This window comes from Coregonus clupeaformis, chromosome 27 (assembly GCF_020615455.1).
Source record: "Coregonus clupeaformis isolate EN_2021a chromosome 27, ASM2061545v1, whole genome shotgun sequence".
Taxonomy (NCBI): Eukaryota; Metazoa; Chordata; class Actinopteri; order Salmoniformes; family Salmonidae; genus Coregonus; species Coregonus clupeaformis.
The window spans coordinates 11,251,481-11,263,317 of record NC_059218.1 but is presented as its reverse complement, the minus strand read 5'-3'; the positions used below and the strand labels follow the sequence as shown (position 1 = coordinate 11,263,317).

The 11,837-nt window shown below is 41.2% G+C and overlaps 1 protein-coding gene across 2 annotated transcripts; it reads left to right on the top strand.

The window, feature by feature from the left end:
- Positions 1-1,974: 1,974 nt before the first annotated feature.
- Positions 1,975-11,435, top strand: hexb (hexosaminidase B (beta polypeptide)). Of its 2 annotated transcripts, none has more exons than XM_041850505.2 (14): positions 1,975-2,274; positions 2,590-2,738; positions 3,451-3,516; positions 4,001-4,047; positions 4,373-4,483; positions 4,647-4,748; positions 6,649-6,781; positions 7,019-7,199; positions 7,568-7,654; positions 7,826-7,898; positions 9,555-9,735; positions 10,312-10,402; positions 10,512-10,616; positions 11,096-11,435. In XM_041850505.2, the coding sequence occupies exons 1-14, from the start codon at positions 2,021-2,023 to the stop codon at positions 11,157-11,159; spliced, it is 1,644 nt and encodes a 547-aa protein (XP_041706439.2). In that variant the 5' UTR covers positions 1,975-2,020; the 3' UTR covers positions 11,160-11,435. The 2 variants fall into 2 exon arrangements, with proteins under 2 accessions (XP_041706439.2, XP_041706440.1); XM_041850506.1 differs by lacking the exon at positions 9,555-9,735 and adding an exon at positions 8,374-8,548.
- Positions 11,436-11,837: the final 402 nt, after the last annotated feature.

The window sequence follows — 11,837 nt, the reverse complement described above, 5'->3', positions numbered from 1 at the left end:
CATAACATGTAAGGTCCTGGGACGTTAAGGGTCGGCTCACCTACACTCCTTAACAGTACATTCTTGGGATAGGCCTATACACTCTGCAATGTAGGCTTTTATGTGTTCATATTTTTTGCATCACATACTACTGGATAATGCACCAGATATTATTTACATGAGGCTACATTTGAGTTCCAGGAAGTCCATTTCCATACATTTTTTATAACTTCCTCATGGAGTATTGATGCATTTCATCATCAACATTTTGCATGCAGGGTCTAGTGGTTTACTGTCATAAATTCCTAATAGCCACTCTAGCACAGGTGTGATCTCGGTTAACCCAGATTTTAAGTATTGTGTAATTGGTCAGCTGCTCTATTAACACACAGAATCTGTCCATTAAAGATTAGTACAGGTGTGTGGTTGCACGTTGACCTGCACTTTTCATATGTGGAACTTTGGTTGGGTCTTTTGCCCATAGCAGCAAATATAAATAATGGCAAGAATTCCATACAGGTAGATGTAATTACCGTAGGCACATATCAAAGGTGTAAACGGTGAGGACGATAAGAATAACGTTTCTTTCATATAGGCCTCTCTTTGACTGAACGCACTCCATACCTGTACATTGCTGAAGGAATTAGTTTGGGGGTGTCCCGTGAAAATCTCACTTTTAAAAGCTTATAATCTGTTAACTCCCAAATCATGTTGTTGACTCGTCCTATATTTGTATTTGTGGCCAAAGCATAAATTAGAGAAGAAACCCCACCTCAAGCTTGTATCTGAAAACAGATGTTACAAAAATGCTTGCTATTTCCTCATAAAGAATTACTTCATGTTTTTGGTCGAGACGTCTCATTGGCTCATTGGCTGAGCTGGCCAATCAGCTGTTTTCTTGTCATTAATCTTTTTTATGGACAAGTATACACCCACCCATTCTGTTGTTGGGGTATGCCCACACCATTCAAACACAGAAAAGCTGCTTTTTAACCTACTTAATTAATTATTAATAAAATAAATTCGGGAAGGAAAACCATTTCACTCATATTGTAATTAGTTATAGATCATATTTCATAGAAATCTGGAAACACTGGACAGCTACTTTAAGTGGAATATACATTTTGTATGCCTGGGCCTTTATAGCATAAATGAGTTCATATTTGTGAAATTGTAAAGACACCACAGAACAATATGATTTAGATGTGTATATACTGTGCATTATTTGGCATGCAACATTGGCAATATTTAAAAAGCTTAACTGTAGAAAGACATTGTCTGATCAAATTCTCCCAAATCACTAATCAAGTTAAAAATTGTGAAATGTGGAGATATCGATGCTGAATGAAAAACTTAATGAGACGGAAACAACTTTGAAACTTCATCATCGCCAATGTTTTTGTGAATCATTTATTTATATGACAACAGCGCCACCTGCTGGACAAAATCCATGCTTGGGGGTTGATTCTACAAAGTTCAAAGAGCTTTACGGCTAAAAATCGAGCATTCGTTTGGTTAGGCAGTCGGTAATGTGTGACCATAAGAACTGTCTAGATTACCTTTCAACCTGCTTCTTATGTATTTTGTCCATTAGGTTTTTTTTTTTGTTCCCTAATTTATTTCTGTGGCAATAAGTATTTGGTCCATCTGGTGAAAATGAGAGCAATGATGTAAATAAACATAGCTAATCATGGTGTGGTGTGTTTCAGCAGATATTCTCGACATTCATAGCTATTAAGTATTTACAGTAAATAGCCTCGGTATCTGACTGAGGACATTTTTTACTCTGAAATAACCAGAATAAATTGTTTTATGCATATATGAATTCAACAAACAATTACAAATGCATTCAAGAATATATCACATGATATATTGTTCTATGGTTTAGGCTCAATAAAAAAAAAGAGATATGAGATGTTGTAATTTGCTAGATTTCCGCATTGATTCAAGCCCCGCCCTCTCCAGTTTTTTTTTTACCAAAACACCCCCACTGTCTCGCCAGTTGTCAGCCGACCGGTAGTTAGCGACACAGTAGCACATCATGATCGAGACGCTGAAGTTTGCAACATTATTTCTGGCTGTTGTTGTTTGCCGGGCAACGCAAGATTATGGTTATAAAGAGGGCGAGGAGCCTACTCTGGGTGATTCTCAGTATGGATCTCTCTGGCCGTTGCCTCAGAAAGTCAAAATGTCCACGGTAGCGTTCAAACTCAGCGGTGCTAGTTTCCAGATAGTTGACGCTAAAGAATCGTCTTCTGGTGCGAGCTGCAGGCTTCTTCAAAATGCATATCGAAGGTAATATGTCATGTGATTGTGAATGAATAGCTGCCTACATATTTTCAAAGACAGGGCTACATCAGCATTCTGTAATTTAAATGTTTGTTTAGCGTTGGCTCTGTTAGATTTTAAATCATTCACGTTTTAGTCATGTTTTATTTGAATAGTAGGCCTACAATTTATAAGTCAAAACGTTTTTCAGAAGTAGGCTATGTGATGAATATAGCTATAACTGTTGAATGTGTTTTATGCATAGAAATTCCCTAGAAATCCGCGCTGTTTTTTCACATACAGTCACAAGACCCGGTTTGTTCCTCCTTCCTTGTTCTGCAGGTATGACGAATACATATTCCCCATTTCCAGAATGCAAGGGCAAAACAAAAAGAAGGCGTTTGCCTCTGATGTGTCTGAGTTACAGGTGTGGATCACATCAGCTGACTCGGAGTGTGACAGCTACCCCAGTGTGACATCTGACGAGTCATGTGAGTGCCCTGGCCTCATGTTTCTCTTCCTTGTTGTTTGTCTTCCTTGTTGGTGCTCAAAGCCAGGTCCCGTATTCACAAAGCATCTCGGAGTATGCTAATATAGGATCAGATTTCCCTTTTAGATCATAATGTATAAGATTATATGTACAGGGAGACCTGCTCCTAGATCAGCGCTTCTTCTCTGAATTCAGACCTAGGTTTGCAAGGTTGGGACTCTAGCAGGGTAAATACAAATAGCAGAGTCTTCACAAGTATAGTTGAGGGGCCTTCCCAGTGGGATTGAGGCCTGGGTCTCGTCATCCCACATCAGTGTTTAGGAAGGTATTATCCCCCAGTAAGTCTTACGTCTGCCAGTATAGCTTATGTCAGTAGTAGACAGAGAGCGAAAGATGACCTGGAATGTCTTGGAAGATAATAGGTTTATTCTACAGTCAATAGGCATAAGACCACCTGATCTTTGTTGTAAAGACAATTAGCTACTGTTTCATTAATGCACACCAGTAGTACACATGCACGTTTGGTCTTAGCTGTGTTTCAAGGCCCCAAACTAATAAAGAAAAACTAACATGCATTTACTTAGTCATCAAAGAAGAAACATCCACTTACCTAGATGGGTAAGTGACAAATGCATGCATTTTAAATCAGTAGGCATTATCGGATGTTTAAAACGACAACAAAGGACTGTCTTCTTTCTGCTGCTTGTCCACAGACGAACTCTCGGTGGACTCTCCTGTTACTGTACTGAAAGCACCTAAGGTGTGGGGTGCTCTGAGAGGTAGGCGTCATGGCTTTTAGTCTACACACACATACACACCATTTTTTGCTATGTTTATATTCGTGAAATAACTTTGGTCACGCCTGTGAGGCCTTCCTTTATTTACATGTTGTTATAACATTTCACTTGTTTTCATAACCCTTGTGCAACTTCTGTGGATGCGTTGCATAGCATCTTGTGTCTTGACCTCGAAAGCTACAGGCAATATTGTAATTCATAACCATACTTGATCTTTGAGACTTACAGTATACTTTTTATAGTACCTTTGTACTGAGAGGAAAGCTTGCAAATAAGCATTTCATTGTACTGTTTACAACACTACACTGTATCCTGTGCAGATGACAATAAACTTTGATTTGAGACTTTATATACATATCCAGGAGGTTTACAGTGTGTTGTAAAGCATGTGTTTACAATCCTGTTGTGGTTGTTGTGTGACTCTGTTGATTAATCATTATCTATGTGTCTCAATTTTTATTAACAGGTCTGGAGACTTTTAGCCAGTTGGTGTATGATGATGAATATGGAGCAGTAAGTTGACATGAGTGTCGTGAGAATAGAGTTTGTTAAAAAAGGAGGCCTCACCCATGTCTGAACCCAAGTCATGTGATTGAGGAAGTAACCTACCTTAGCTGTTTACTGTAGCTCTATTTTAAGTCATTCTAATCCATCAACACATTTGGCAATTCAGTTCCCAGCAACTTAGCAAGTTATTTTCAATTCCACATTGTGGTTTTTGCCTCAGTGACTCAGTATTCATCATATGTACATGGATTAAATTGTAGCAATATTTCAATGATACTTCTATATAATTGACTTCTATATAATTTTCAATTTCTTTGTTTTATTTTCACAGAAAAGCATCAATAGGACAGAGATCCAGGACTTTCCACGGTTTGCACATCGAGGCCTCTTATTGGACACCTCTCGTCACTTCCTGCCCATCAAAGTCATCTTAGCCAACCTGGTGAGAGAGGACGATACATGCGATTCTGATTTCAGTTCACTTTGTTGTTGTTATGGTTAAATGTTTGCTTTGGCCATATGATCAAATAATTGTATCTTAATGGCATAACATTACATAACATAATGTCATCATAACCTCATGTTCTCCCCTTACCCACACACAGGAAGCCATGGCGTGGAACAAATTCAATGTGTTCCACTGGCACATAGTAGATGACCACTCCTTCCCCTACATGAGCCAGACTTTCCCCCAGCTGAGCCAGCAGGTGAGTGGGTAGGCAGGCGTTGTTATCGATAGCCTGGTCCCATTTCAGCTTCTAAACCTACAGCTTTCACACACCTGAAAAGACTAGATGGGCGAAGGTGAAATGGCAAAAATGATATGCTGAAAAGGATATGGTGGGAGCTTCACAAAGCCTTGTGGTCTTGGTGGATCTACAGTGGGGGAAAAAAGTATTTAGTCAGCCACCAATTGTGCAAGTTCTCCCACTTAAAAAGATGAGAGAGTCCTGTAATTTTCATCATAGGTACACGTCAACTATGACAGACAAATTGAGAGAAAAAAATCCAGAAAGTCACATTGTAGGATTTTTTGTGAATTTATTTGCAAATTATGGTGGAAAATAAGTATTTGGTCACCTACAAACAAGCAAGATTTCTGGCTCTCACAGACCTGTGACTTCTTCTTTAAGAGGCTCCTCTGTCCTCCACTCGTTACCTGTATTAATGGCACCTGTTTGAACTTGTTATCAGTATAAAAGACACCTGTCCACAACCTCAAACAGTCACACTCCAAACTCCACTATGGCCAAGACCAAATAGCTGTCAAATGACACCAGAAAGAAAATTGTAGACCTGCACCAGGCTGGGAAGACTGAATCTGCAATAGGTAAGCAGCTTGGTTTGAAGAAATCAACTGTGGGAGCAATTATTAGGAAATGGAAGACATACAAGACCACTGATAATCTCCCTCGATCTGGGGCTCCACGCAAGATCTCACCCCGTGGGGTCAAAATGATCACAAGAACGGTGAGCAAAAATCCCAGAACCACACGGGGGGACCTAGAGAATGACCTGCAGAGAGCTGGGACCAAAGTAACAAAGCCTACCATCAGTAACACACTACGCCGCCAGGGACTCAAATCCTGCAGTGCCAGACGTGTCCCCCTGCTTAAGCCAGTACATGTCCAGGCCCGTCTGAAGTTTGCTAGAGTGCATTTGGATGATCCAGAAGAGGATTGGGAGAATGTCATATGGTCAGATGAAACCAAAATAGAACTTTTTGGTAAAAACTCAACTCGTCGTGTTTGGAGGACAAAGAATGCTGAGTTGCATCCACAGAACACCATACCTACTGTGAAGCATGGGGGTGGAAACATCATGCTTTGGGGCTGTTTTTCTGCAAAGGGACTAGGACGACTGATCCGTGTAAAGGAAATAATTAATGGGGCCATGTATCGTGAGATTTTGAGTGAAAACCTCCTTCCATCAGCAAGGGCATTGAAGATTAAATGTGGCTGGGTCTTTCAGCATGACAATGATCCCAAACACACCGCCTGGGCAACGAAGGAGTGGCTTCGTAAGAAGCATTTCAACGTCCTGGAGTGGCCTAGCCAGTCTCCAGATCTCAACCCCATAGAAAATATTTGGAGGGAGTTGAAAGTCCGTGTTGCCCAGCGACAGCCCCCAAACATCACTGCTCTAGAGGAGATCTGCATGGAGGAATGGGCCAAAATACCAGCAACAGTGTGTGAAAACCTTGTGAAGACTTACAGAATACGTTTGACCTGTGTCATTGCCAACAAAGGGTATATAACAAAGTATTGAGAAACTTTAGTTATTGACCAAATACTTATTTTCCACCATAATTTGCAAATAAATCCATTAAAAATCCTACAATGTGATTTTCTTGAAAAAAATGTTTTTACCTATGATGAAAATTACAGGCCTCTCTCATCTTTTTAAGTGTGAGAACTTGCACAATTGGTGGCTGACTAAATACTTTTTTCCCCCACTGTATAACCATATTGTTTACACCAAATCAGTCATTTCAAAGTTGTAAACGTGTAAGGGCTAGTGTAAAGGTTTAAACTACTCAATGCATATCCATATGTATATAATGATTCCCTTTGTGTATGACAACTTTTGTTTGATGTTTTTCTGCAGGGAGCATACCACCCGTACACGCATGTGTACACGGCCGTTGACGTGAAGATGATCATCGAGTTTGCTCGGCTCAGGGGCATTCGTGTCGTCTCTGAGTTTGACACCCCTGGACACACTCAATCATGGGGCAAAGGTGAGTGTGGGGTCACTTAGGGGTCATTCAGATGAGAATTTTCTGGCTGTATCAAGGGGTTCATTTCTAGGGGGTCAGGGTAGTCTTTTGTCCTTTTAGACATGCACTTTTTGAAATATTTTTGTAAGAATATAAGTGAAATATGCAGCTACCTGATATTGCATTGGTTTTATCTACACCTCTCTCATGCACCCTTCATCTCTCATGCACCCCTCCTCTCTCCTGCCCCCGTTCCAGGCCAGAAGGACCTGCTAACCCCCTGTTACTCTGGAGCCAGCCCCTCTGGCTCGTTCGGACCAGTCAACCCTATCCTCAACACCACCTATGACTTCATGACCATGTTCTTCAAGGAGGTCAGCACAGTGTTCCCTGATGCCTACATCCATCTAGGAGGAGATGAGGTTGACTTCAGTTGCTGGTGAGAGGCTTATAGGGACATTTACATTTGTAATTTAGCAGACACTCTTATCCAGGGTGACTGGCAATCAGTGCATATAAATACATTTTTAGTAGAGAGAAACAACCACATATAAGTCATTGCTATTAGACCCTAGCAGATATTTCTTTCCAAAGTGACTTACTCAAAGTCTAAATTTTCAGCACCAACTGACCCACAGACTCCTTATCCACTACAGAGTTACATGACCACAATTTAACAGCCATGTGACACTGGCTTGTTTGACAGTCAATGGAAATTAAATGAAATCAATGAAAACAGTACTGTAGGCTGTATCTCCGAACATCAAGCACATCAATAAAAACACTTTCTGCCTCTGTCATCCACAGGAAGTCGAACCCTGACATCCAGAAGTTCATGAAGCAGCAAGGCTTTGGGACTGACTACAGCAAGCTGGAGTCATTTTACATCCAGAGGTGAGTGGCTTCATTCAGACATGGCCTTAAAGTGAAACAAATGATAAGTCATTCGGCCAACCTAAAAAAAACACAGTAACTTACCCATATATTCAAAAAAAAAAATCCCACTTCATTTTCCGAAGATGAATTATTCATATTATCATGTGGTTATTTTCTGTCACGTGATAGGCTCTTGGATATCGTCACCACTACCAACAAGGGCTACATGATCTGGCAGGAGGTGTTTGACAATGGAGTTAAGGTAAAATAGCAGTTATTAGCACAGGCAGAGAGAAAAGCAGCCACTGATATTTAGAAATCAAAGTCAGATTCTGATATTTCTATAATCAAAATATCGTTAGTTACCTTATTCACTTCTTACCTGGTATTTACATAGTAGTGCATGTGGCTTCAAGGCTTGGCTTCTATAGTTTTTTCCCTGTTAGTATTAGCTTTTCCTTTCTTACTCTATCTCCTAACCACCACCAGAACTGGGTTTCAAATACTGAAAATATTGATTTATCTGTGCTTGATTGAGCTTGCCTGGCTTAATAAACCAATAGAAAAGTCCCAGAACTGCAAATCCCACCCATCTGGCACTCCAAGCAGACTCAAGCAAAGCGCTCAAAGTATTAGAATACTTTTTTTTAAACATATTTCAAACCCACGTCTGACCACCACATCCCCAAATAATAAACATGTTTTCTGAGTCTAACAAATCAGTGTAATACTTGCAGCTGAAATCAGACACAGTAGTGCATGTGTGGATGGGGAACAAGGTGGAGGAGGAGCTTCAGAAGGTGACGGAGGCGGGCTTCACCACCATCCTCTCCGCCCCCTGGTACTTAGATTACATTAGCTACGGACAGGACTGGCAGAAGTACTACAGGGTCGAGCCGCTCAGCTTCAACGGTCAGTTATCTTCATCAGACACCTCCCTTTTGTTGGACCCCTGTGATATTAGCCAACGTTATGGCGTCGGCTAATGGGGGATCCTAAAAAAAACGTATCATCTTCATCAAATAGGTTCTAGGAGAGCTGGAATAGCTCTGTTTTGGCTTAACATGCCGAGGTTGAAAATGCTAAAATTGTCCTTTCAAAATTGAATGACTTCATTCAACAGGTTTGCACTTGAATATTGCACCGCTGTATCATATTGAGTAATCTGCTCTCTGGACCAAAGTCGTCGTGTACAGAGACATGGTGGTTGTTTTTTTTAGACCAGCACGGTAACCTTGACCAACTACTTTTTTGTATGTAGCTTTGGTTCATGCTAGTCCTTTTCTGGTAGAGATGGAGATTGTTATTGTTGGTTAAAGCAGTCAGGGCTGTACATTGCCTTAGCTTGGTGTTCATTTAGATTGAGGCCTATGTCTGTCTCGTTTGTGGTTAGTACTGTAACATTGAACTTCTTGATTTGATTATTGTTGCTTGCTGCAGCGCGTTAGGCCTACTTTCCAGTTACTAGCCCTGACAACTCCTGCATGTTCACTTGGCATGCATGATTCATGGCTTCACAGCGCTTTTCTTATGTCGGGGTACATTCAAGATCAGCAACACTGTAACATGTTGAACATTGTAAGCAAGAAGTTGACATGAAACCTTACAAATGCAGCCAACTTTAGAACTTTACTCCATTTGTTTTGTGATACCCCACCATGAAGAGAGAACCACCCCACCAGAAGCATCTTGCAAGAGGACAGCTGCAATTTGTCACTTCTCTACAACGTTGTTTTGCGTCTTGAATGTACCCAGAGGCACGCTTATCCATGGAGGGCTCTCTTCATTTCCCCCCTAAAAAAATACTACTCTGCACTAAGTACTAAGTAGTACTAATACTACACCTAAATACTAAGGATACTCCCCAATCACGTTGCATGTGTATCTACAGTATGTGATGTGTGTCTACTGTATGTAGCTGAAAGCAGACACGCTAATCCACGTGTGGAAAGGCAACCAGCAGCAGTACCAGGCTGAGATGGCAAAGGTCACAGCATCAGGCTACCAGACCCTGCTCTCCACACCCTGGTACCTGAACCGCATCTCCTACGGCCAAGACTGGCAGGCCGCTTACAAGGCCGACCCACAGGACTTCAATGGTGTGTGTGTGTCTCTGGACACTTTAGACAGATGCTTTATTTCTGAAAAAATACTACTCCTCGGCTCTTGTCTTTGCAACTCGCGCGTCCTCAAAATGTCCAACTTATTTGGTGGTTGTTGAATTTCATGTTTTTAGTTTGATATTTTATATTGACTGGCCGCAACGCTTATCGCGATACCTCACTGTATATTTACATTAGGGCAGCGAGGACCAATACATTGACTTTCTTTTATTATTTGTGATAAAGGAAGACTTTGCCCTGACCATGCTGTTCTAAATTGATAGCTGACTCGTATGACACAGGTCTAAGGTCCAACCCACCTGCTCTGAGCCTGAACAGGAAAACGCCATCCGTGCCAAACGCCATCCGCTTCTGTCTTATGATCCAATGGTCATGCGGTTTTTATTTCTGTGCAACTAAGTGCAACCCTGTTGACTGAAGTAGCAGAATGAATATACCACAGAATAACTCCATTCCCATAATTTAAAGATTAAATGCAGAAATTAGCATAGACATTTTCCCATATGTGATTGCCTCCTGACCCCTGAATTACCTTTGACCTTGTGAACCCAGGCACAGATGCCCAGAAGAAGCTGGTGATCGGGGGAGAGGCCTGTCTGTGGGGGGAATACGTGGACGCTACCAACCTGACCCCCAGACTCTGGTAGGCTGCAGACCAAACCAATTTAAAATCTATTAGAAGATACCTTTCCTCTCCATCCATCTTAAACTGCACTGTCTGTAATGTGAAGGTGTTTCTCTCCTATCCCCAGGCCCCGTGCCAGTGCTGTGGGGGAGCGGTTATGGAGTGACAAGGATGTGAAAGACACGAACGATGCCTACAGTCGTCTGGCCCAGCACCGCTGTCGCATGGTCCAGTAAGTCGCCCCCATAGAGAAACGTACTGTATATTACTGTTCTATTGAATTCTGTGGTGCCGCCCCTCGCCCCCATAGAGAAACATACTGTATATTACTGTTCTTTTGAATTCTGTGGTGCCGCCCCTCGACCCCATAGAGAAACATACTATATATTACTGTTCTATTTAATTCTGTGGTGCCGCCCCTCGCCCCCATAGAGAAACATACTGTATATTACTGTTCTATTGAATTCTGTGGTGCTGCCCCTCGCCCCATAGAGAAACATACTGTATATTACTGTTCTATTTAATTATGTGGTGATGCCCCTTGCCCCCATAGAGAAACGTACTGTTCTATTTAATTATGTGGTGCCGCCCCCCAATTATAGTAAGTGATGCAAAAAATAAATAAGTATACAATGTGGTAACACCCTCTGTCTTTCTTCCTGTCTTTTCTCTCCCCCTTCTATCTCTGCCTGTCTTCTCTCGCTCTACTAGGCGTGGTATACCAGCTGAGCCTCTGTTTACAGGTTACTGTGCACAAGAGTACAAAGGGGTATGAGCTGACAGCCACGGTGTGGGGCTACAACGTGAGAAGCAGCAATAGGAAAATCGCACAATCATATCCTGGCTTAGGGTTTAACACAGAAACCAAACTTGAGATTGTCTTCATGACTTAATTGATGCACTGATATGAGCCAAATTCTGCCTTTTTTAATTATGTTTTTCAGAACAATCCTCATTCCATGCAATGTCACAAATTGATTGTGTGTAGGAACACCATCTCTTTTTATATGAATGTTTGTATGAATTAAATAATAAACTTTTGCAAGGTGAATTGTGTGTATGGACACCCGAAGTGCGATACAGTTTATCGACTCATGGAAATTACACATTGGGACACATTTCATCACAAGATCATCTTTTATACAACTGATATACATTTTACTGACCGATACCGACACTTCTACAATATAATTCCAACAGAAGTACTGCATGCCCACATGCATGTTCTTGACCTGATTTTCATGTTTGCACAGCAAACACCCTCACGGAGTATTTACAGTGCCTTCAGAAAGTATTCACACCCATAGACTTTTTCCACATTGTTGTATTACAGCCTGCATTTAAAATGGGTTAAATTGAGATGTCACTGGCCTACAAACAATACCCCATAATGTCAAAGTAGAATTATGTTTTTTGAAATTAATAAATAATGAAAACCTGAAAAGTCTTCATT

Coding starts and splice junctions, on each gene's coding strand:
- hexb (XM_041850505.2), top strand. CDS start 2,021: ATGATCGAGACGCTGAAGTTTGCAACATTATTTCTGGCTGTTGTTGTT. Junction 6,782..7,018: donor CACTCAATCATGGGGCAAAG/GTGAGTGTGGGG, acceptor CCCCCGTTCCAG/GCCAGAAGGACCTGCTAACC. Junction 7,899..9,554: donor TGTTTGACAATGGAGTTAAG/GTAAAATAGCAG, acceptor TACTGTATGTAG/CTGAAAGCAGACACGCTAAT.